The 26,137-nt window shown below is 37.2% G+C and overlaps 1 protein-coding gene across 1 annotated transcript in view; it reads left to right on the top strand.

Annotated features, from left to right (window-relative positions):
• The window catches only part of SRBD1 (S1 RNA binding domain 1), a 222,713-nt gene that overhangs the window by 117,602 nt on the left and 78,974 nt on the right, over nt 1-26,137 (top strand). Inside the window, exon 16 of the mRNA XM_032239455.1 lies at nt 9,110-9,192. Within this exon, the coding sequence (XP_032095346.1) occupies nt 9,110-9,192 (83 nt within the window). The remainder of the gene's footprint in view (nt 1-9,109; nt 9,193-26,137) is intronic.

Below are 26,137 nucleotides of genomic sequence, written 5' to 3'. Positions count from 1 at the left end.
TGTGTGTGTGTGTGTGTGTGTGTGTGTGTGTGTGTGTGTGTGTGTGTATATATATGCTTATGTTCCCCACAAGGCGTTGTACATGGCATTTAAATTGGATGGATATAGTAGATGAATGTTATTAAACTGTTTATTATGGATTTAAAGTAGAAGATAGAGTATAATTTTTTTCCTTTTCTCCTTCTGAAATCGATTAAAATGACATGATAGAATGAAAGCATAAGCCTACTAAGATAAGAGGAATGGGAGAGGAGAAATCAACAACAAGATTTGAAGCTTAAAGCAGATAGATGAACAATAAGTCACCTAGTTAACTTGAGAATGTTGAATTCTAAGACAGCATTGTATAAAATACAGAACTAACCTGATATGGATCACGCAACCCCTATAGGTTCAGGAAATGGTGCCAAGTACTTTGGAAGTACGCTGAGAGGGTTGAGACTGGGTTGAAAATGAAGGTATTGGTTGAAAGTCTATCTAAAAAGCAATGAGACCAAATTAAACATAGGCCCAGCAATTTCATTGCTAGGTATGTCTCCAGAAAAATTGAAAACAGGATTCAACCAAAATATTTGTACACAAACGCTTGTAGCAGCATTATTGACAATAGTTAAAGTTGGAAACAACTCACATGATGAAAGAATAAACAAAATATTGTATAGCCATACAATAGAATATAATTCAGCCATAAAAAGAATGGAGTACTGGTACATGCCACAACACCATTTGAACCTCAAAAATGTCATACCAACATCAAGTAAAAGAAGCCAATCCCAAAAGACCACATTTTGTACGGTTATATGAAATGTGCAGAATAGACAAATCTGTAGAGATAAAAAACTGACTAGAGGTTGTCAGGGACTGAGAAGAGATGGGAATGGAAAGTGACTGCTTAATGGGTACAGGGTTTTCTTTTGGCATAATTAAAATGTTTTGGAACTTGATAGAGATGTTGGGGCGCAATATTGCAAGCATGCTTAGTAGCACTGATTTCTGCACTTTAAAATAGTTAATTATATGTTACGAGAATTTCACCTCAATAAAATATTGAGGTGAATAAAATAACAACAACAATGAACATCCCCTTCCACACAGCTGAGTAACTGTCTTTTTTTCTACCTTTGCAGAAGACAGGGGATTTGTTCTCTGGAGAGGGTTAAACAGAAGGTTTCTACAGTGGAGGACACAGCTTACAAATGAGAGTGGGGATGCTATTGAAATAAAGGAGAATTGAGTAAATATTTACATGGTGTTGTAGAGATACTAGAGAGGAATAAAACTGTGCAGATAAGAAGACTCTGCTAATACAGGAGACAACATTGAAGAAACTGAGATTAGAGGTACCACAAAGAAATGGCCAGAGCACCCACAGTAAAGCCATAGTTGACAAGCCTTACCATTGGGCAAAGCACTTAAAGTCCCCTGCCTCTGATGGACAGTCAGTGGTCACCTAACATGTAATGAAAACTTACACTATTAGTATTAAAGACAGATGCCAAAATACACTAGGGAAGAAAAAAAGCTACTTGGAGGAAATAGAGATGGTGCAGACAGAAGAAAAAGTTTAACATTTTCAGAGAAATAAAAAATATTTTTTTAATTCAGAGATATATTTACATAAAGTAAAATTCACCCTTTTTAGATACATCATCTATGAATTTTGAAAAGTTGATACTAGTTTGGTAACCTTCAGTCTACCTCCATTACAATCAGATACAGAAAATTGTTTTCAGGTCAACATATTTCTCAGCTTCTTCTTTAAAAATGTAATTATTACTTAGAGGGTCAAGATTATAGTGGATTTGCATCAAGACTACTAAAACTACATTTTAATAAGCATTACATTAAAAAAAATTCTAATTTGGAGTTGTTGACTGAAAAAGACAACATGGAGGAATTTTACCTATTCTCTGTTCCTGTCTAATGTGAAGAGGAAGGATAAAATGAGATGAATATTGGACTTTAAAAATACAGATGTCTAATATTGTTAGATAAAAGGATGAGACAAATTTAAAGAGAGCACAGTTTAATCTTTTAAGCAAATAAATTAATTTGCTCTAGAAGCTTTAGGATTCTAGGTATTTCATAGAACTGAAAGGCTAAAAAACCCGTGCAAGTCTTTTTATTCTTCGGATATAAGACATATTATGAGTGAGGAGAAATGCTGCTTTCAAGGCTACTGCATATGAGCATGCAAGTTACATACTCAACCACTTAACCATAAGAAGTAGCTCTGGTTGCTTATCTTTTAAGATGTTAATCTTAACTCAGTCTGGGATCCCTTCCCAACTTTTGGTATAGCAAGCATAACTTTTTTCTCTAATGCTTAACTTTTTGTATTAATATCCTATACTAATTGTCTTCCTCTACACATTGAGCTACGTTACCATTTAAAACTTATTTATAGGCTGGCGTGATGGCTCACGCCTGTAATCCCAACACTTTGGGAGGCCAAGGCGGGTGGATCACGAGGTCAAGAGATCGAAACCATCCTGACCAACATGGTGAAACCCCTGTCTCTACTAAAAATACAAAAAAATTACCTGGACGTGGTGGTGCACCTGTAGTCCCAGCTACTTGGGAGGCTAAGGCAGGAGAATGGCTTGGACCCGGAAGGTAGAGGTTGCAGTGAGCTGACATCGCGCCACTGCACTCCAGCTTGGCGCCTGGCAGCGGTGCAAGACTCTGTCTCAAAAAAAAAATTATTTATAAAAAAACTAAAATCTCTATATGTACTTTATGTCCCCCTTTCATTGGTCTATCTAGTCTACCACAATGCAACTCTCTCAATTTCTGTGGCTTATAATATACCTTGCTTTAATTTTTTTAAATTGCATTTTTCATGGCATTTCTTTTTTTTGCAAATGAACTTTAAAGCCATTTAATAAATACAGTTGACCCCCTGTACCCACAAATTCAACCAACTGTGGATTGATCATATTAAAAAAATACAGCAATAAAAATAATACAAAATTGAAAATATAGTATAACAATTATTTACATAGCATTTACATTGTGTTAGGTATTATAAGTAACCTATAGGTGATTTAACGTATATGGCAGGTTATGTGTAGGTTGTACGCAAATGCTCCTCCATTTTGTATAAAGAACTTACGCATTCACAGACTTTGGTGTCTGCAAGGGTCCTGGAACCAGTCACCAAAGGATACAGGATGACTGTACTTTTAAGAGTCTGTAGTATATAGAGTGGAATTCTGTTACATTTCAACCTTTATCCCTGTTCTGCATTTTTTATTTTTATTATTCATGTTTTTTTGTTTGTGTTTTTTTTTTTGAGACTTTCACTCTTGTTGCCCACGCTGGAGTGCAATGGTGCAAGCTGGGCTCACTGCAACCTTCGCCTCCTGAGTTCAAGTGATTCTCCTGTCTCAGCCTCCTAAGTAGCTGGGATTACAGGCATGGGCCAACACGCCTGGCTAATACTGTATTTTTAGTAGAGATGGGGTTTCTCCATGTTGGTCAGGCTGGTCTCGAACTCCCAACCTCAGGTCATCTGCCCACCTCTGCCTCCCAAAGTGCTGGGATTACAGGCGTGAGCCACCACGTCCAGCTCACGGGTTGTTTTTATATGTGTATTTGTGTGTGTGTGTGTGTGTGTGTGTGTGTTTGTGTATGTGTGTGTGTGTGTGTGTGTGTGTATGTTTAACATTATGAATAGGGTTTTCTGCATGATTCCTTTTTTTTTATTGTTTTTACTACATTTTAATTTCACCATACTGCACATAAGATCTCTGTAATTTATTAATCCGTAACTACAAGTTTGTACCCTTTGACCAGCATCTCCCCATTCTCTTCACTCCCCAACCTTTGTGTTACTGGTTTGATAGCATATGGTAAAAGCATCAATTTTTGTTTGTGTGTCTTGAAACTACCCAACTAATTAGAATCTTATTAGTTCCGATATTTCTTCATTTGACTTGCTTATGTTTTCTAGGTAGACAATCATCATATAATAATGTAATAATGTAATACATATAATAATGTAATAATGTAAATAAGGTCATTTCAATATTTATGTCTTCACTTTTTGTGAAGTTGCATCAACTAGAGTTTTCTGAACAATGGTGCATAGTAGTGATACAGCAAACTATTGTCGTTATGTGTGGGCAAAATAGTATTTGCCATACATTTGGACATACTACATTTAAAAAAAATAATAGCTTTATTGAGATATAATTTACATAACATAAAATTTACCCTTTTAAAGTGTACAAGTTAATGTTTTCTAGCATAGTCAGAGTTGCACATCCATCACCACCATCTAGTTTTATAACTTCATCATCTGTAAAAGAAATCCATACCTCTTAGCAGTCACTTCCATTACTGTCCTCACTCACCACCCAAACTCCTGGCAAACACAAATCTGCTTTCTCTCTGTTTGGATTTTCCTGTTCTGGACAGTTTGTAAGAATGAAATCATACAATACGTGGTCTTTGTGACTGGCTTCTTTCACTTAGGCATGATGTTTTCAAGATTCAACCATGCTGTCGCATGTATCAGCACTTCATTTCTTTTTATTGCCAAATAACATTATATTGTATGGATATACCACATTTTGATCAGTTGATGGATATTTGGGTTGTTTTTACATTTTTGGCTATTATGAATAAGGTGCTATGAAAATTCATGAATAAGATTTTACATGGACATGTGTTTCCATTTCTCTTGAGTATATACCTGAGAATAAAAATCGGGGCACATGTAACTATGTTCACCATTTTCTAGAAATCTTTTTGACTTCTGTTACTTTGCTACCTTCATTATTTATTCTCTGCTTCTTTCACTACTTCCTCCTTTTCTTCTCTGTCTCAAAATGTAGACATTTCCTAAGTTTTGGGCCATAACTCTTCCTGTCTCTTAATTATCTTTATCAGCAATTCATTAGACTCCCTTTTCTTGAGCTACTTCTTTTTCCTTTCAAGAATCTGTTGTCAGCCTGATCATTCTCAACCTAGAGCTCTGCGTTATTACTGTCTGCTAAGTAACTCATTCTTGATTATCTTGCCAGCAGGAAAATAGCACCATCTCTCTCTAAAGCCTGGACATAGGACTTATAAAAATGTTGCATGACATTTTTGTTTTCTCAGCACATACAAAAATTATGTTTACATTATAGTGTGTTAAGTATCTAATGGCATTATATCTCAAAAAAATGTATACATGCCTTAATTAGCAAACATTGTTAAAAATGGTAATGATCATCTGAGCCCTTAGCAGTTCACAGTCTTGCTGGTGGAGGGTCTCACCTTGATGTTGATGGTTGCTGACCACAAGGCTTACGCTTACTGAAGGCTGAGATGTGGTGGCAATTTCTTAAAATGAGACAACAATGAAGTCTGCTGCATCAGTGGACTCTCCTCTCACAAAAGATTTCTCTGTAGCATGTGATGCTCTTTGATAACATTTTACCCACTGTAGAACTTTATTCAAAATTGAAGTCAATGCTCTCCAATCCTGATTCTGCTTTATTAATGAAGTTTATGTAATGTTTGATATTTTTTGCCGTTTCTGCAATGTTCATAGCATCTTCACCGGGAATAGATTTTACCTCAAAAAGCAACTTTCTTTGCTCATCCCTAAGAAAGCAGCTCCTCATTATGTCAAGTTTGGTCATGAGATTACAGTAATTCAGTCACATCTTAGACTCCACTTCGGGTTCTAGTTTACTTGCTGTTTCCATCACATCTGTAGTGACTTTCTCCACCAAAGTGTTGAATCCCTCAGTCATCCATGAGAGTTGAAATCGGCTTCCTCCAAATTCCAGTTAATGTTGACATTTTGACCTCCTGCCATGAGTTGTGAATGTTATTAATAGCATCTAGAATGGTAAATCCTTTTCAAAAGGTTTTCAACGTACTTTGCCCAGATCCTCAGAGAAATCACCATCTGTGGCAGCTATAGCTTTACAAAATGTATTTCTTAAAAAAAATAAGACTTAAAAGTCAAAATTACTCTATAACCCATGGTATAAAGAGTGGATTTTGTGTTAGCAGACATGAAAACAGTATTAATCTCCTTGTACATCTCCATCAGAGCTCTCGGATGACAGGTACATTGTTAATGAGCACTAATATTTTGAAAGGAATCTTTTTCTGGGCAGTAGGTCTCCATAGTGAGCTTAAAATATTCAGTAATCCATGCTGTAAACATACGTGCCATCATGCAGGCTTTGTTGTTCCATTGATAGAGCACAGGCTGAACAGATCTAGCATAATTCTTAAGAACCCAATTCTTTAGCTCATTTCAGAATGGTAAATGAGCCTTGATTTCAACTTAAAAGTCACTATCTACATTCCTCTCTAATAAAAGAAGTCAGGCTGTCTTTTGAATCCTTGAAGCCAGGCATTGACTTCTCCTCTCTAGCTATGAAAGTCCTAAATGGCGTCTTCTTCCAATAGAAGACTATTTTGTTTACATTGACAACCTGCTGTTTATTGTACCCACCTTCATTATGATCTTAACTAGATCTTCTGGATAACTTGAGGCAGCTTCTACATCAGCAATTGCTGTTTCACCTTGTACTTTTATGTTACGAAGATGGCTTCTTTTCTTAACCCTCACAAACCAGCCTTTGCTGTCTTCAAACTTTTCTTCTGCAGTTTCCTCACCTCTCTCAGCTTTCATAGAATTGAAGAGAGTTAGGTCCTTGCTCAGGATTACACTTTGGCTTAAGGGAATGTGTGGCTGGTTTAATCACTCAGACTTTCTCCATATTAGCAAAAGGCTGTTTTGCTTTCTTATCATTTGTATGTTCACTGGAGTCACACTTTTAATTTTCTTCAAAGAGCTCTCCTTTGCATTCACAGCTTGGTTTACTGTTTGGCCCAAGAGGCCTGTCTTTCAGCCTGTCTCAGCTTTCAACATGTCTTTTCAATAAGCTTAATTATTTCTAGTTTTGATTTAAAGTAAGAGACCTGCCACTCTCCCTTTTACTTGAACACTTAGAGGCCATTGCAGGGTTATTTATAGGCCTAATTGCAATACCATTGTGTCTCGGAATAGGGAGGCCCCAGGAGAGGGAGAGGCTCCACTCTTGGTGGAGCAGTCAGAACACACACATAATTTATTAAGTTTATTACCTCATAGGTGTGGTTCGTGGTGTTCTAAAACAATTACAATAGTGATACCTAAGATCATTGGTCATTGATTACCATAACAAATATAATTAAAGTTTGAATATTACTGAGAGTTACCAAAATGTGACACAATGACCAGAAGTGTGCCCATGCTGTTGGAAAAATGGTGCCAGTTGATTTGCTCAACTCAGGGTTGCCACAGACCTCCCAATTTGTAAGAAATATGTAGTATCTGAGAAGCACAATAAAACGAAGTGCAATACAATGAGGTATTCCTGTACTGTACTCTTAAATTCTTGACTTGGTTTACTGTTGTGGGGGCTTTGTTGTTTTTACTCAGAGTATTTTGGCAATGTATATATGTGTTGAAAATCATTCTTATTGCATTATACATTTAAATGCTAGGCTAAAGAAATAATATTTGCTTTAGAGAAATTCAAGCATATCTCTACTTTAAATCTGTGATTATGAATGTGGTTATTAGAGGAAAGTGTTTCTCCTGTCACCTGCAGTGCTTGCACTAACTAACCGTTTGTGATTGATTTCTTTAAATAATAAAAGTGTACATGGAGGCCTTGGAATCCCCATCTCTTCTGGGAGAGAAATAGATTGTATGACACCAGCTCAGTGTTCTCTAAACATGCTTTGAAAGGAGCCATTGTCACTATATGTTAGATGTAGTAATAAAGGATATGAAAAAGACTTGATCATACATTGACCTTGATGCTCACAGTAGATAAGTAGATCTAACGTCTAATTAGAAAAGTGGTACAAATCAGTGACTGGAAAATCTGAGAGTCACCTGCAAGAGATGGCTTTTGTTTCCAGATCTTGAATAGCTGAGCATGGAAACAGGCATAGGATTTTCTTTGATGGTCTTAATATTTTCACTTAATGAATTTATATTTCATCCAACCTGTATGAGAAGGTAACACTGATTAGCTTTCATGGGTTTGAAAATGGAAGCTGTTTATATGTAAGGACTCAGTGTAAATATGCTACTGGAGAGGGAGGCTGCCTTTAGAACTATTCATAAGAGTTGTAATGGGTATCTTTTTTTTATAGCTAAATCTATCTTATAAACTAAATTAGATGCGAGTTGTTATTGATATTAGGTAAAAAAGTGACAATAAATGATGATCAAGTAAAATTTTGATACAGTTAAAGGAATATTTGAAGTCAGTTCTCAAGTTTCTTGAGCATGGATTGTAATGGTCAAGAAAGGGATATAATTAGATCTATGGTGTGTAAGAGACAAGCAGTTGGGGCAAAGGAGATCGCTTGCCAGGGCAATCTGGCAGTCATATTCAAGGCCACCTGAGTATATTCATTAGCCAAGTAACTTGATCTCTGGTTGCGTGAAGATATGTTTCTGCTGGGTGCAGTAGCTCATGCCTGTAATCCCAACACTTTGGAAGGATGAGGTGAGAGGATTGCTGGAGCCCAGGAATTCAAAGCTGCAGTGAACTGTGATGGCACCAATGCATTCTCTCCAGGGCAACAGAGTGAGACCTTATCTCTAAAAAGAAAAAAGGAACTTTTAAAAAGGAGATAATTCTATTATTTGTTCATTTTATGGGGATTAGTTCTAATAAACAAATTTGACATATAAATATATTTGTAATAATGCAGAATTATTTAAAACAAGCTTTTGCTTGCCCTGAAACATGAGATATCTTATTATGCTTTATATAAAGAATGAATAGGTAAACATGTAAGTATAGGGAATAAACATTTTATTTGTTTTTCCAGATCTATAATCCTGTCAGACTATTTGTGCTCAAGAATGCCTAGTAGTTCTGATGACATAAATCATCATGAAATTTTGCATTTACTTTTTGTGTCGGGACAAAAGAGAACTTTGAAACTTAGTTAAATTGTTGGTCTTTTTTGGGGGGATGATGAGGAGGAGCAGGATTAAGTAATTACATTGTGAAGAACTAACATAAGTAATTATTGGGTACTGCTTTTCACATTAAGTCAAACTTGTTTTCTGATTCTGTTTTTTCAGTTTCCATAGCAAGGCGTGTACAAGATCCATTAGCTGAGCTAGTGAAAATTGAGCCAAAGCACATTGGAGTTGGAATGTATCAGGTAAAGCATTGTGGATCATTTAATTTATGAAATCCATCAATACAAGGAGCAGCACTCAAACCTGGCATAGTAATTAAGTGTCTGTGGGAGTAGATTCCCATTTTCAGGATTGTACAATTTGTGGGAAGGTAGTTAGGAGTTCTGAGTTATTAGGGAAGGAGGGAATGATTTTTGTTATTGTTATGGTGTTAATGATTTTGATTAAGACTTAGAATTGACTATGGTCAGATTTAAAGACTATGAAAACACTATATGAAACTGATAACTAATTGGGAGAGAGAGCCTCTTCTTTCAACATTATATAAGTGGAGGTGCTATGGGGACATGTTGGCTCTTTGTGTAAACCACTATGAACTATTGATTTTAATTGACCTTTCAAGGAGATGTCTTTGGTACCTTCTGTGCCTTGTTTTTTTCCTGTGTTTTCCATTCCTGCTTGAGATTGTTTGTTTTTGGTCATTACCCAAAATAGTCTAAAACCGTTCAGTTGGTTAAGTTTGTTACCTTCCATGGCTGCAGTTCGTGGCGTTCTAAAATGATTGCAATAGTGATATCATGAATTGAACTTGATGTTCACAGTAGGTAAGTAGATCTTATGCCTGATTAGAGAAGTGGTAGGTAATATTAGCATTTGTTTTTGTTGTTACTGTATTTTTAATTCTTGAGGTTATTTGTGTTCATCGGACAATTCAAGACAGCATTAAACCTTGACAGAGTGAATTTATGGTGATAACAAAATGATACATGGAGCTTAAGTTGTCTCCAGAAGGCTTGGGTCTAATTATTTTCGTCTTTGTCGAAAGTTGTTAAATGTGAAGTAGATTATTTCCTTCTGTATAATTTTTATGGGATTTGAATGATAAGTACTATGCCACACTGTTTTCTAAAGAAATATATTATGTCATGGAATCTGTGACTACTAGATATAAAAGAGACCTTAGGATTCATGTATCCCTACCCCCTCATTTGATAGAAAAAGAGGCTGTGTCCTGGAGTACTTAAGACTTTTACCTAAGATCACATGATAGCAAAGCTTGCATTCACCTGTCATATATTGAGATTCAACTGGGAATATTTGCATTTTACAGCAAGTTGGACTAAGGCATTCAGACCTCTAACTGGACTTACTTATTTCAGAAAGATAGTTTCTAAGGGGACTGATCTAGCTACAAGTAGACAGAAATGACTGGTATCTAAAGAGTACAACTGGCTAGGCGCGGTGGCTAACACCTGTAATTCCAGCACTTTGGGAGGCTTAGGCTGGTGGATCACTTGAGGTCGATCAAGAGTTTGCGACCAGCCTGGCCAACGTGACAAAACCTCATCTCTACTAAAAATGGAAAAATTAGCCAGGTATGGTGGCGTGCACCTGTAGTCCCAACTACTTGGAAGACTGAAGCAGGAGAATTGCCTGAACCCAGGAGGCAGAGGTTGTAATGAGCCAAGATCACGTCACTGCACTCTAGCCTGGGTGACAGAGCAAGACTCCATCTCAAAAAAGAAAAAGTACAACTATAACAGTTTTGTGATATAGACATTATAGTGAAGAGGAATTATATTCATTCAAGATAAAGTTATGGAGCATCTTGGCAAGGTAGTTGAATAAAGAGAAGATTTCAAGTTTATGGAATGTGGGCAGACTAATGAGCTATTCAAAGAGATCTCTAAGCAAATAATGGAGACCTAACCTCCAGATTGTGATTCAGAGATAACATTTAATGTGAAAGACTTTGGAATTCATTTTTAACAGCAGTGAGAAGTAATAGAAGAGTTTAAGCAAGGGTGGGTGACATAATCTGATTTATATTTTTAAGCATTGACCCTGGCTGCTCTGGGAAGAGTGAATTCGGAAGAAGAGAAGCAATAGGAACAGCTAGGGGGCTCTTATACTAGCCCAGGTGAGAAATGATAGTGCTTGGACAGAGTTAATGGCAGTAAAGATGGAAAGAAGTTAAGTCTATTTTGTAGGGACTACTTGGTGATTAGTGAGGGAAAAGGAATTAAGAAGAATTTGCTCCAGGGGTTCTGATATGTGAATGATGCTTGAGTAGAGCAGGTTTGGTGGGTTAAGATCAGTAATTCAGTTTTAGAAATGTTAAGGTTGAGATGCCTATAAAAAAATCCAAGGAAAGATATCAGATAAGAGTTGGATATACAAGTATGAGATTAAAAAAAAATAGCCATATTAACATAGGACTACGCACTGTTCAGCAAATAATGAAACTGAGAATATGATCAATATGGTAGGCTGAACCGATGATATTCTTTAATTATCCTACCATCATCACTTGCATGTTCACAAGTCCTAATTCCATGAGTTGACAGAAAAGATGTACATATATACCTATATAAATCCATATTTATTTGAATAAATTGATAACAGCATGGGAAGACAAGAAGGGCCCCTCCCATTAGTGGATGGAAATCTCAGGAATTTCTGACAGATACTAAGCATGAGGAATCACACCCATGGAGAAAAAAAACCTGGTGGAGTCACATTGTGTGTCACTGTGTTCTTGAGGTAGGTGCAATTCCAGGTAGAGCCAAACTAGTCAAATTCAAATAGTAGGGAGGGGGTCTGAAATATTAGATAAGGAGATACATATAGAGGAGCTAGGCCTGTACTAACCTCCTCCGCCAATATACTCAGAATCCAAGCTAAAGCACTGAGCTTAACATAGGCCAGAGAGGCTGGGAGATACCTCCAGAGACCTTTGATTGTGAGGAAGTCCAAGGAGCCTCATCCTGAAAAGACAAATTCTTGCCATGTGCATGACCCCTGGCATGATGCCCCACATTTCCCACTTTATCACTGGAGGTGGGGAATAGTAAACAGAAACATAGATAGACAGGGACTCTGAAATGATCTTACTACCAAGAATGATTGAACATTTGAGGAAAACCTGTGGTGACTTTGAAATAAGTAAAAATAAGACTCGTAGAGAGAAAAGAGAGATTATTGCATTTTAAAAGAAAATATATATTAAAATGAATTCAAACCAATCATATATCTTAGAATTTAAGAATATAATTAGGATTAAAATGCATACTTGGATAAAATAGAGTGGACACAGCTAAAAGCAAATTAATGAGTTGGAAGATTGAGTTCCTTCAGAATGCAGTTTTGAACTGAAAAAGGTGGAAAGCATGAACAAAAAGTCATATGATACAGATGACATTCTAAAACTTCAGTGTTCATCTGATGTAAAATTGAAGTAGTATGGAGTCATAATCACGGAAGTAATAGAGGAAAATTTCCCAAACTGAAGACAGACAAGTCTTCTGAAAACACCTGGTGAGTACAGAAGTAAAGAATAACAAAAGGCATACACTAAATGCCTGCTTATGAAATTTCAGAATATGTGATAAAGAGGAACTAAGTATTCAGAGAGCAAACATAATTTATCTACAAAGGAAAGAATCAGATTGACATCAGACCTATTATTGGTAAAAAAGAAATAAATGAAGTTGCGGGAAAAAACATTTTGAACTCATCATTCTATATCAGGCAAATTATCAACTCTGTGAGTGGAAAATAAAAACAATTTTGTACCTGCAATTATTCACCTTCTCTGATTGTTTCACACCTTCTTTGAAAGAATTTATAGAAGTACTCCCTTCCAAAAAGCAGGGACAAGGCCAAAGAAGGGAAAGACATGACATGGGTAACAGAGGTGTACTTTAAAATACACACACACAGAGTAAAATGTATAGTTGAGCCTGATAGTTTTTAAAATTTCTGATGTTAATCTTTATATATTTAAGTCTGGATCAGATCAATTCAACATGGAAGAGTAGGAGAAAAAGAAATGATAAAAGTATTAAGATTCTTTTCCAGGAAAAATATTCAGATACAAATTAACCGTAGAATTTGATTAAAAATTAAGATACAAATTAACTCTGGAATTTGATTAAAAATATAATCTGAAACATATGAAGAACAACCACAAATAAGGTATTTAATATAAATCATGACAGTAAAATGTAACAGGTTTATAATTTCATCCAAAGGTAGAGAAAAGAAAATATAGGAATAAGGAATAGATATTTAAAGGTGAATGGTCTAAATCCCCTATTAATAGAACCTCAGACTTTAAGAGCTCTAAGTTATATATATACGAGAGACACTTCTAAAGAAAAAAACCTCGATATTAAAGATTTGGATAAAAATATTCCACATAAATGAAAAAGACAGACATAGCAATGTTGACATGAGACAAAATAGAATTTAAGGCAAAATCATAAAATAGGAAAAAGAAAGATATTTCATATTAATAACAGTCTTCCAAAAAAATATAATTGCCCTGAGCAATCTGTTACCTAACAACATAGCTTCAATAAATATGCAGTATTACAAACTTTTCTAAAAATTAAATGAGACAAATTTGCTGTTTTTGCAGGAGTCTTAATAGACCATCCTGTATTAATACATACATTTTAAAAACAGCTTGAAGCTAGGCGTGGTGACACACACCTGGCCCCAGCTACTCAGGAGGCTGAGGCAGGAGATCCTTTGAGCCCAGGAGTTTAAGGCTATAGTGGGCAATGATCATGCTTGTGCATAGCCGCTGCATTCCAGCCTGGATGACCTAGTGAGATACCCATCTCTTAAAAAGACAACCCAGCTTTATTAAGATATCAGTACATATCATACAATCCATTCATTTACAATGTATAAGTCAATGATTTTTTAAGTATATTCATAGAGTTGTCAAAATAGAACATTTTCATCACCCCAAAAAGAAACTCGTTCATTAGCAGTTATTCCCTGTTGCCCTTTCTTCACCAGCCCTAGACAACACTAATCTGTTTTCCTCTAGATATTTCATATACATGGAATCATACAATATGTGGGTTTTTATGATTGACTTCTTTCACTTACAGTGATTTTAGAGGTGGTCTACATTGCAGCATTTATCAGTACTTCATTCTTTTTCATGGCTAAGTAGTATTTCATTGTGTGTATGTGTGTGAGAGAGAGAGATTTTGTTCATTCATCAGTTGGTAGGCTTTTGGATTTTTTCCATCTTTCAGCTATTATAAATAATGCTGCTGCCAACATTTTTGTTCAAGTTTTTATGTATGTTTTCATTTCTCTTGGATATATACCTCAGAGTGGATTTGCTGGGGTCATTTATTAACATATAATTTTAAAGCCATGTCATGAATTAGGAAAATTATTTGCCACAAATGTATATGTATATATGATAACTACATATTTTATTATTAAGGTTTTGTTTTATTCTTGTTGATCTGTATATTTATAGTCAGTTTATATAAAACATTTACATAAAATATGTAAATGGCCACAACATACCATTTACATAGAAGAAATACATATTTCTATCAAAGAAACCCAAATTTTAAAAGGTATTATTATTTCAACCTAACAATTAAGTAAAATTGTAATAAGATGAAAAAGTCTGTGCCAGTCAAAAGAATACAGGGAGGTGGACATTTATATACGCTGCTGGTGGAAGACTAAATTACTATTTCTAGCAAATAGTCAATAACTAGACTATTTGTAGTCTAGGTATACAGATCTTAACAGCAGTTCTTATTGTTTGAGATAAGTTATACAGATCTTAACAGCAGTTCTTATTACTTGCTGTAATAGCAAAATATTCGAAGCAACTATAATAGCAAAATAGTTTTAAAAATTATGGTGTGAGTTGAAATATGCAACATTTAAAACTTAGGCTTTCAAGGAAGTTTTGATAATGTGAGAAATTGCTCTTGACGTAATACTTTTAAATTTCAACAAAGTTGTTGATACAGAATAAAAACTATTTGTGTTTTAAAAACCTAGGCATGCATTTACATTGAAGAAAAAAAACGAAACAAGTGACTGATATTTTTTCTTTGGTTGATGTGATTTTTTTTCCACTTTTTGTTTTTCAAACTTCCTGTAGTGAATATGTATTAGGAAAAATTTGTTGTAAAATGTATAGTCATTACCATAGATTTCCCTTACAACCAGAGTTGGACTGAGTTTATTTTTAGTCTGGACTTCTAAATGCTTTCAGTATAAATTTAATACTTATTTTCATTTTGATTTAAGATATGAGTAGATGGACAAACATTGCTGATTTAAAAAATGAAAGCTGTTCAAAGAGAGAATGTTAAATAGATGAAATAATAGAAGCTATAATATTATTTCAATAGAAACTAAAATACTTTTGGTTTAATAATGGCTAAAATGCTAAAGGCAGCATTCCAATCCTTGTCTTAGAAAATGAGGAGAGGTGATTTTAAAAACATGCCTGTCATTATTTCTGGAGAGAGAGGCAGCCAGTGTGGTCAAATGACAACATATCCCTAACTGACCCCTAAAGACTTTGCTGGAAAGTGGCTTGGTGTTACTCCCAAGAAAACACTCCCGAGTGAGAGCAGGATGATGCAGGGTTGGCTCTGTTGAGTTCTCTGGGACGTGGGGAATGGTGGTTTAGTTTGGCCTTCTCATATCCTGAAAGCACAGCTTAAACACATTGGATCTACTTTCTATTTATTTCTTCTTTGGACTGTGTTTTAGATACTTTTCATGCTCATTAACACCTCCATTTGGTAATGAGCACACACAGTAAAGTAGGAAAGACTCAGAACAGTGCTCTTTCCTCCCTTTGTGCCTCTCTGTTAGATCATTTGATGATGATAGAGAATGAAATGGTTGGCCAAAATAAGTTTTTGGAACTCTTATTGGATTCTATATCCAGGCCATCTTTATTCTTCATTATTGTGGATAATGAGTAGTTACTGTAAAAAGAAAATCATCTTACCAGCTGAAATTTTTCACGGTAAAACCTCAAAGGTGGGAATTTGCATTTTATTTCACTCCTGCTCTGTGGAATCAATTCTATGTAAAAACAAACAAAAAAGGTCAAAAACAACTTAAACTGTTTTATAGTCAACATGTAGAAGATTATTAAATGGAGTTTTAGTTTAGTTCTAAATAAAGTTGTCTGTTCTATAGTGTTTGCTCAAATCTTTTATAACATTTTAATTCCTTAATTATCATTGTATAGGGGGATACAGAAAAGAATCTGTCCCATGCCCAGTCACTTAGGTGACTTTTGTCTGGATTTTTGCCCCATACACAAAAGCAATATGTTAAAGTAGAGAAAACACACAGGTGAAACAGAGGAAATTGTTGTAAAACTGAGGCATTATTTACACAGGTGAATTCTCTGCCAAAATGGTTTTGCAATTTTGTCCCTTGACTCTGAGTCCTGGGATATGGGCTGTACTGAATCTTTGCTTTACAGGGTAGTATGAGTGAAATTAAGACTTAGCCTTGCAATTCAGATATTTCATTCACTTGTGACAATGCAGAGACCTAACTGAAGGAAAACAAGTAATTGAGCTTGATTAGGTGTAAGAACCCAATTCATGTGTTGGAATTTGCTATTTATTCCTTAAATTTCAAAATTTTAAATACCTTTTTCTGGGTTTTTTTTTTTTTCCCTTCAGGATGAATTATGCTTCCTATGTTGAAATACTAGCTTTAGTTTTCTCAGGTTCTTAGAAATCACCAACAATATAATAAGCCATATATACATACACATAACCTAGTGTAACACCATTACTTATCTTTAAAAGAAATGTGAAATGTTAGCATGATTTGAAGAACCTTTTACCAGTAATGCCTTAAATTATTAAAATGACATATCTAATTTCCTTTATCTTTTGTTTGCTTACTCTGTGTATGTCATTGACCTTGGCAGTGAAACTAGATTCAGTTTCAAGTTCACTTTCTAGTTTTCATATGTTAGCACAAAAATCAGAATTTCTAAGGCTTTAAGGTATTTTCAGTGTTTGAAACTAAGTATATGGTCATTTAAAAAATTATATATGACATTAAAAATACAATCATAAAGGAAAAGATTAGTAAATTCTACTGCATCAGAATCTAAAACATCTCTTAGTCAGAAAACAGTATATAGAAAATCTGGAGGAGGATCCAAGATGGCCGTTTAGGAACAGCTCAGGATTGCAGCTCCCAGTGAATGCGCAGAGGGTGAGTGGACGCTGCATTTTTATTGCCCACAGACTAGGAAATTCCCAGGCAGAGGAGCTCCACGGTGGCCAGCGCGGCTGTTTTGGTCGGTGCCACTGCTTTGCCCTGCGCGGCTGCTTTGTCGGCGCCCCGGAGCAGCGGTTCTCTGGTTTTCCGTTTCTCCGTACAAAATACACCAATCCGGGTGCCCTTTTGGCTGGTGATTGGAGCCACGGGAAGTCGCCCATTCGTCTGTTTAAAAAGGGGACTGAGCAGAGAACCAGGACAGTAGATTCCAGGGCAAAAAAAAAAAGAAAAGCGCCACAAACCTCAGTGCCGCCGTTTAAGCCAGCACAGTGAGTGGCCGCAGGGGAAAACAAACAGACCCCGGCGCCTCTTCAGCAGGCCACTGGAACACCAACTTAAAAAAGGAGCTGAGGCAGGGAGCCAGGCGATCAGGCTCGGCTGGTCCCACCCCCACAAAAGAACAGCAACCAGAAACTCTGGATTGAGACTTTCACAGCAAGCGCAGCTGAACCAGGGACGGTCCAGCTCTGTGGGGGAGGGGCGTCCGCCATTACCGAGGCAGCCCGCCAGGACGGAGGTAGTCAGCCAATGCTGAGGCAGCCCGCCGTTGCCAAGGCAACCCGCCATTGCTGAGGCAGCCCGCCGTTGCCAAGGCTACCCGCCACAGCAGAGAGACTCCGCCTCAATAGAGGCGGGCCACCATCACCAAAGCAGTTCTAACTACACCCATATAAACAGGACTGCAGGGAAGTTCACTCGGCAGTGGGGCGGAGCCCACAGCAGCTCAGCAAAGCCTCTCTAGGCCGACAGTGACTAGGCTGCCTCCTTGCTGGGCAGGGCAGGTCTGAAGGAAAAAAAAAAAAAAAAAGGCGGCAGCATAACGGAAACTCATAAATAACGCCCTAGATTCCTGGGACAGAGCACCTGGGAACAAAAAGCAGTTTATGAGTTCTGCTGCAGCAGAGCTAAACGTACCTGCTCAGCAGCTCTGAATGAACAACAACAGAGTTCACAGCTCACCATTTGAGTGCCTATAAAGAAGAGACCGTCTCCTCAAGCAGCTCCCTGACCCCTGTATATCCAAAGAGACACCTCATAGAGGAGAGCTCAGATTGACAATAGGCGGGTATCCTTCTGGGACAAAGATAGCAGAAGAAGAAAACTGGTAACAACCCTTACTGTTAAGCAGCTGCTGCAGGTGAACCCCAGGCAAGCAGGGCCTGGAGTGAACCTCAGCAGACCTACAGCAGAGGGGCCAGACTGTCAGAAGGAAAACCAAGAAACAGAAATAACCTCATCATCAACTAACAGAATGTCAATCTGAAAGATTTGAGACCCAATCTGAAAAACAGCAACTACAAAGTCGACAGGTGGATAAATCCTTAAAGATGGGAAGAAACCAGCACAAAAAGGATGAAAACACCCGAAACCAGAACACCTCTCCTCCTACAAGGGATCACAACTCCTCACCAGCAAGGGAAGAAGGTTGGAGGGAGAACGAGTGTGATGAAATGACAGAATCAGACTTCAGAAGGTGGGTAGTAAGAAACTTCTGTGAACTTAAAGAACATGTTCTAAGCAAATGCAAAGAAACTAAGTACCTTGAAAAAAGATTTGACGAAATGCTAACGAGAATGGACAAAATAGAAAGGAATATAAGTGAATTGATGGAGCTGAAAAACGCAACAGGAGAACTTCCTGAAGCATGCACAAGTATCAACAGCCGAATTGACCAAGCAGAAGAAAGGATATCAGAGGTCGAAGATCAACTCAATGAAATAAAACGGGAAGGCAAGACTGGAGAAAAAAGGGTAAAAAGGAATGAACAAAGTCTCCAAGAAATGTGGGACTATGTGAAAAGATCTAATCTACGTTTGATAGGCGAACCTGAATGTGATGAAGAGAATGAATCCAAGCTGGAAAATACTCCTCAGGATATTATCCAGAAAAACTTCCCCAACCTAGCAAGGCAGGCAAACATTCAAGTCCAGGAAATACAGAGAACACCACAAAGATAGTCATCAAGAAGAGCATCCCCAAGGCACATAATCGTCAGATTCACCAGGGTTGAAATGAAGGAGAAAATGCTAAGGGCAGCCACAGAGAAGGGTCGGGCTACCCATAAAGGGAAGCCCATCAGACTCACAGCAGATCTCTCAGCAGAAACCCTACAAGCCAGAAGAGAGTGGGGGCCAATATTCAACATCCTTAAAGAAAAAAACTTTCAACCCAGAATCTCCTATCCAGCCAAACTAAGCTTCATAAGTGAAGGAAAAATAAAATCCTTTGGGAACAAGCAAGTACTCAGAGATTTCATCACCACCAGGCCAGCTCTACAAGAGCTCCTGAAAGAGGCTCTACACATATAAAGGAACGACAAGTACCAGCTCAACTAAATGGCAAAACACCTAGCTAGCACCAAAATGGCAGTATCGAATTCACACATAACAATATTAACCCTAAATGTAAATGGACTAAATGCCCCAATCAAAAGACACAGACTGGCAAATTGGATAAAAAGACAAAACCCTTCGGTGTGCTGTATCCAGGAAACCCATCTCACGTGCAAGGATACGCAAAGGCTCAAAATAAACGGATGGAGGAAGATCTACCAAGCAAATGGAGAGCAAAAAAAAGCAGGAGTTGCAATTCTCATCTCTGATAAATTAGACTTTAAAGCAACAAAGATCATAAGAGACGAAGAGGGACATTACATAATGGTAAAAGGATCAATGCAACAAGAAGAGCTAACGATCCTAAATATATACGCACCCAATACAGGAGCACCCAGATACATAAGGCAAGTTCTTAATGACTTACAAAGAGACTTAGACTCCCACACAATAATAGTGGGAGACTTTAACACCCCATTGTCAACATTAGACAGATCAACCAGACAGAAAATTAACAAGGATATCCAGGACTTGAACTCAGACCTGGACCAAGCACACCTAATAGACATTTACAGAACTCTCCATCCCAAATCCACAGAATATACATTCTTCTCAGCACCACATCACACCTACTCTAAAATTGACCACAAAATTGGGAGTAAATCACTCCTCAGCAAATGCAAAAGAATGGAAATCGTAACAAACAGTCTCTCAGACCACAGTGCAATCAAGTTAGAACTCAGAATTCAAAAACTAACCGAGAACTGCACAGCTTCATGGAAACTGAACAACTTGCTCTTGAATGTTGACTGGATAAACAATGAAATGAAGACAGAAATAAAGATGTTCTTCGAAACCAACGAGAACGAAGACACAACATACCAGAATCTCTGGGACACATTTAAAGCAGTCTCTAGAGGAAAATATATAGCAATAAGTGCCACATGAGAAGCAAGGAGAGATCAAAAATTGACACCCTATCGTCAAAACTGAAAGAGCTAGAGGAGCAAGATCAAAAAAACTCAAAGTCTAGCAGAAGACAAGAAATAGCTAAGATCAGAGCAGAACTAAAGGAGATAGAGACACAAAAAACCCTTCAAAAAATCAATAAATCCAGGAGCTGGTTTTTTGAAAAGATCAACAAAATAGACAGACCACTAGCCAGATTAATAAAAAAGAAAAGAGAGAATAACCAAATTGATGCAATAAAAAACGATAAAGGGGATATCAGACTCACAGCCCATCAGACTCACAGCAGATATCGAAGCAGAAACCCTACAAGCCAGAAGAGAGTGGGGGGCAATATTCAACATCCTTAAAGAAAAGAACTTTTAACACAGAATCTCATATCCAGCCAAACTAAGCTTCATAAGCGAAGGAAAAATAAAATCCATTGCGAACAAGCAAGTACTCAGAGATTTCATCACCACCAGGCCAGCTTTACAAGAGCTCCTGAAAGAGGCTCTACACATATAAAGGAACAAACAGTACCAACCACTCAAAAAACACGCCAAATGGTAAAGAGCATCAACACAATGAAGAATCTGCATCAACTAATGGGCAAAACAGCCAGCTAGCACCAAAATGGCAGTATCAAATTCACACATAACAATATTAACCCTAAATGTAAATGGACTAAATGCCCTAATCAAAAGACACAGACTGGCAAATTGGATAAAAAGCCAAAACCCATCGGTGTGCTGTATCCAGGAAACCCATCTCACATGCAAGGATACACAAAGTCTCAAAATAAAGGGATGGAGGAAGATTGACCAAGCAAATAGAGAGCAAAAAAAAAGCAGGAATTGCAATTCTCATCTCTGATAAAATAGACTTTAAAGCAATAAAAGAAAAGAGAGAATAACCAAATTAATGCAATAAAAATGGTAAAGGGGATATCATCACAGATTCCACAGAAATTCAAACCATCATCAGAGATTACTACAAACAACTCTATGCACATAAACTAGTAAACCTGGAAGAAATGCATAAATTCCTGGACACTTGCCTCCTCCCAAGCCTAAACCAGGAAGAAGCCGAAACCCTGAACAGACCCATAACAAGGTCTGAAGTTGAGGCAGCAATTAAGAACCTACCACCCAAAAAGAGCCCAGGTCCAGACGGGTTCACAGCCGAATTCTACCAGACACACAAAGAGGAGCTGGTACCATTCCTTCTGAAACTATTCCAAACAATCCAAAAAGAGGGAATCCTTCTCAAATCATTTTATGAAACCAACATCATCCTGATACCAAAACCTGGCAGAGACTCAACAAGAAAAGAAAACTTCAGGCCAATATCCATGATGAACACAGACACAAAAATCTTCAACAAAATACTGGCAAGACGATTGCAACGGCACATCAAAAAGCTTATCCACTACGATCAAGTAGGATTCATCCCAGGGATGCAAGCCTGGTTCAACATACACAAGTCTATAAACGTAATTCACCACATAAACAGAACCAAAGACAAAAATCACATGATTATCTCAATTGATACAGAGAAGGCCTTTGACAAAATTCAACAGCCCTTTATGCTAAAAACCCTCATATAAGCTAGGTATTGATGGAACATATCTCAAAATAATAAAAGCTATTTATGACAAACCCACAGCCAATATCATACTGAATGGGCAAAAACTGGAAGCATTCCCCTTGAAATGTGGCACCAGACAAGGATGCCCTCTCTCACCACTGCTATTCAATATAGTATTAGAAGTTCTACCCAGAGCAGTCAGGCAAGAAAAAGAAATAAAGGGTATTCAAATAGGAAAGGAGGAAGTCAAATTGTCTCTATTTGCAGACGACATGATTGTATATCTAGAAGACCCCATTGTCTCAGCCTCAAACCTCCTGAAACTGATAAGCAAGTTCAGCAAAGTTTCAGGATACAAAATCAGTGTGCAAAAATCACATGCATTCCTATACACCAATAACAGACTTAAAGAGAGCCAAATCAAGAACAAACTTCCATTCACAATTGCCACAAAGAGAATAAAATACCTAGGAATACAACTAACAAGGAACGTAAAGAACCTCTTCAAGGAGAACTACAAGCCACTGCTCAACGAAATAAGAGAGGATACAAACAGATGGAGAAACATTCCATGTTCATGGTTAGAAAGAATCAATATCGTGAAAATGGCCATACTGCCCAAAGTAATTTACAGATTCAATGCTATCCCCATCAAGCTACCAATGACCTTCTTCGCAGAACTGGAAAAAACCACCTTAAACTTCATATGGAACCAAAAGAGAGCCCGCATAGCCAAGTCAATTCTAAGCAAAAAGAACAAAGCGGGAGGCATCACACTACCGGACTTCAAACTATGCTACAAGGCTACAGTAATCAAAACAGCATGGTACTGGTACCAAAACAGAGATATAGACCAATGGAACAGAACAGAGGTCTCGGAGGCAACACAACATATCTACAACCATCCGATCTTTGACAAACGAGACAAAAACAAGCAATGGGGAAAGGATTCCCTGTTCAATAAATGGTGTTGGGAAAGCTGGCTAGCCATGTGCAGAAAGCAGATACTGGACCCCTTCCTGACACCTTACACTAAAATTAACTCCAGATGGATTAAAGACTTAAACATAAGACCTAACACCATAAAAACCCTAGAAGAAAATCTAGGCAAAACCATTCAGGACATAGGTGTAGGCAACAACTTCATGACCAAAACACCAAAAGCATTGACAACAAAAGCCAAAATAGACAAATGCGTCCTAATCAAACTCCACAGCTTCTGCACAGCAAAAGAAACAGTCATTAGAGCGAATCGGCAAGCAACAGAATGGGAAAAAATTTTTGCAGTTTACCCGTCTGACAAAGGGCTGGTATCCAGAATTTACAAAGAACTAAAACAGATTTACAAGAAAAAAACTAACAAGCCCATTCAAAAGTGGGCAAAGGATATGAACAGACACTTTACAAAAGAAGACATACATGAGGCCAACAAACATATGAAAAAATGCTCATCATCACTGGTCATCAGAGAAATGCAAATCAAAACAACATTGAGATACCATCTCACGCCAGTGAGAATGGTGATCATTAAAAAATCTGGAGACAACAGGTGCTAGAGAGGATGTGGAGAAATAGGAACACTTTTACACAGTTGGTGGGAGTGTAAATTAGTTCAACCATTGTGGAAGACAGTGTGGCGATTCCTCAAGGACCTAGAAATAGAAATTCCATTTGACCCAGCAATCCCATTACTGGGTATATATCCAAAGGATTACAAATCGTTCTACTATAAGGACACGTGCACACGAATGTTCATTCAGCACTGTTTACAATAGCAAAGACCTGGAACCAACCCAAATGCCCATCGACGATAGACTGGATAGGGAAAATGTGGCACATATACACCATGGAATATTATGCAGCCATCAAAAACGATGAGTTTGGATCCTTTGTAGGGACATGGATTAACCTGGAAACCGTCATTCTCAGCAAACTGACAGAAGAGCAGAAGATCAAACACCACATGTTCTCACTCATAGGCGGGTGTTGAACAATGAGAACACATGGACACAGGGAGGGGAGCACTACACACTGGGGTCAGTTGGGGGGAAATAGGGGAGGGATGGTGGGTGTTGGGGAGCTGGGGAGAGATAGCAAGGGGAGAGATGCCAGATGTAGGTGAAGGGTAGGAAGGCCGCAAATCACACTGCCACATATGTACCTGTGCAACAATTTTGCATGTTCTTCACATGTACCCCAAAACCTAAAATGCAATAAAATAAATAAATGGGGAAAAAAAAAAAGAAAATCCACAGACAGGGAGGAGGTATTTACAACACATAAAGTGTAAATAATACAGAATATGTAAAGGTCTCAGAATAGGCAAATCAAGAGATGAAAAGACAAAGAATTCAGGAGAAAAAATAGACCAAAGGCTATGAACAGGCAATTCACAGAAGAGGAGATACAAAAGAATAATAAAGATATGAAAAAAATTCTCACTATGAATGGAGGAAATGCAAACTAAAACCATCAACCCTTTAGGCCGTCAAAAATTAGTCTGATAATTCAGATGTTAGCAAGCATGTGAAACACTTGGAATCTTGTACATTATTTCTAGGAGTATGAATTGGTACCACCACTTTGGAGAGCATTGGAAGTTAACCAAGTTGGAGATGGGAATTCAATCCTCAGCAATTCTGTTGCAAAATATACGTAGCTTAGAAAAATTCTCTAAAATGAACATAAGAAGACATGCACAAGAAGCTTGTGGAGACTGGGCATGGTGGCTCACACCTGTAATCCCGACACTTTGGGAGGCCAAAAGGATTGCTTCAGCCCAGGAGTTTGAGACCAGCCTAAGTAACATAGTGAGACCTCATCTCTACACACACAAAACAAACAAACAAATAAACAAAAAACAATTAGCTGAGCATAATGGTGCACACCGGTAGTCCCAGCTACTGGGGAGGCTGAGTTGAAAGGATCAATTGAGCCTGGAAAATCAAAGTTGCAGTGAGTTGTGATTATGCCATTGCACTCCAGCGGGGCAACAGAGTGAGACCCTGTCTCAAAAAAAAAAAAAGTTCACTGAAGCAATATTTATAGTAGTGAAAATTTGGAAATACTGTGTTCATCATCTGGAAACTGGAAAAATGAACTAGTAAAGTCAAGACTAAAAGAGTGTGCGTGTGTATATATATATATATATTAGTGAAAATGGCCCAATTAATGCTACTAGATTAACATGAATAAACCTCATAAGATGTAATGTTAAGAGAGAAAGTTGTAGAATATGCACAGTATTATGGGACTGATATAAAATTTTAAAATATGAATATAATCTATAGTATTTATGAATATGTATATATAGTATGTAAAAATAAGCACAGAATTTAAGATGATAGTTACTTTGAATGGGGCATGGAATGAGAAAAATGGGAACTGGGAGAGGCATACCAGGAGTTTCAATTATATTTATAATATTTCTTAAACATGTTGGTGTCTCTTACACTCTGTAACTTTTGTTAAATATTCCATAATTTTTTTTAAAAGATGCAGGAAAGCTTGGTCAAATGCTAAAGATGTTTTAACTCAGGAACTTTGGCTTTCAGTTAGTTTTAGTGTCTTCCTTATACACAGATGTATGTGTACGTACGTGTGCATTTTACAATGAGAAATTATATAATCAAAGTAAGCTATTTTCATTTCTAGTGAAAATTTAAAAATAAATTTAATATTACAGGTTACCTTTCCCTTCATAATATTCTTAGAAATTGTTGTCAAGCCCCTAATGTTGTACGAAGTCAAATGCCCTGTAAGGCCCAGTTTTGACACTATCTTTAAAAATATCTTAGAAATGTGGGGTTTTCTTCTGTGAATTTTAAGAATTAATTATTTTCCCCCATGGTCATTTTAGACAATGTGGCCTACGACAAACCTGTAGATTTCTAGTGCTTGTATACAGGGCAGAGTTGGGTAGAGCAGATATTTAAGGAATTATGATATCATATGTTATAATGATTCATCATATACTATTTTCTTTTCGCCACTG

This window comes from Sapajus apella, unplaced genomic scaffold, assembly GCF_009761245.1.
Source record: "Sapajus apella isolate SASKATOON/1434 unplaced genomic scaffold, GSC_monkey_1.0 scaffold44, whole genome shotgun sequence".
NCBI lineage: Eukaryota > Metazoa > Chordata > Mammalia > Primates > Cebidae > Sapajus > Sapajus apella.
Note: the sequence above shows the minus strand (reverse complement) of the source record. Positions and strands in the feature narration are given on the sequence as shown.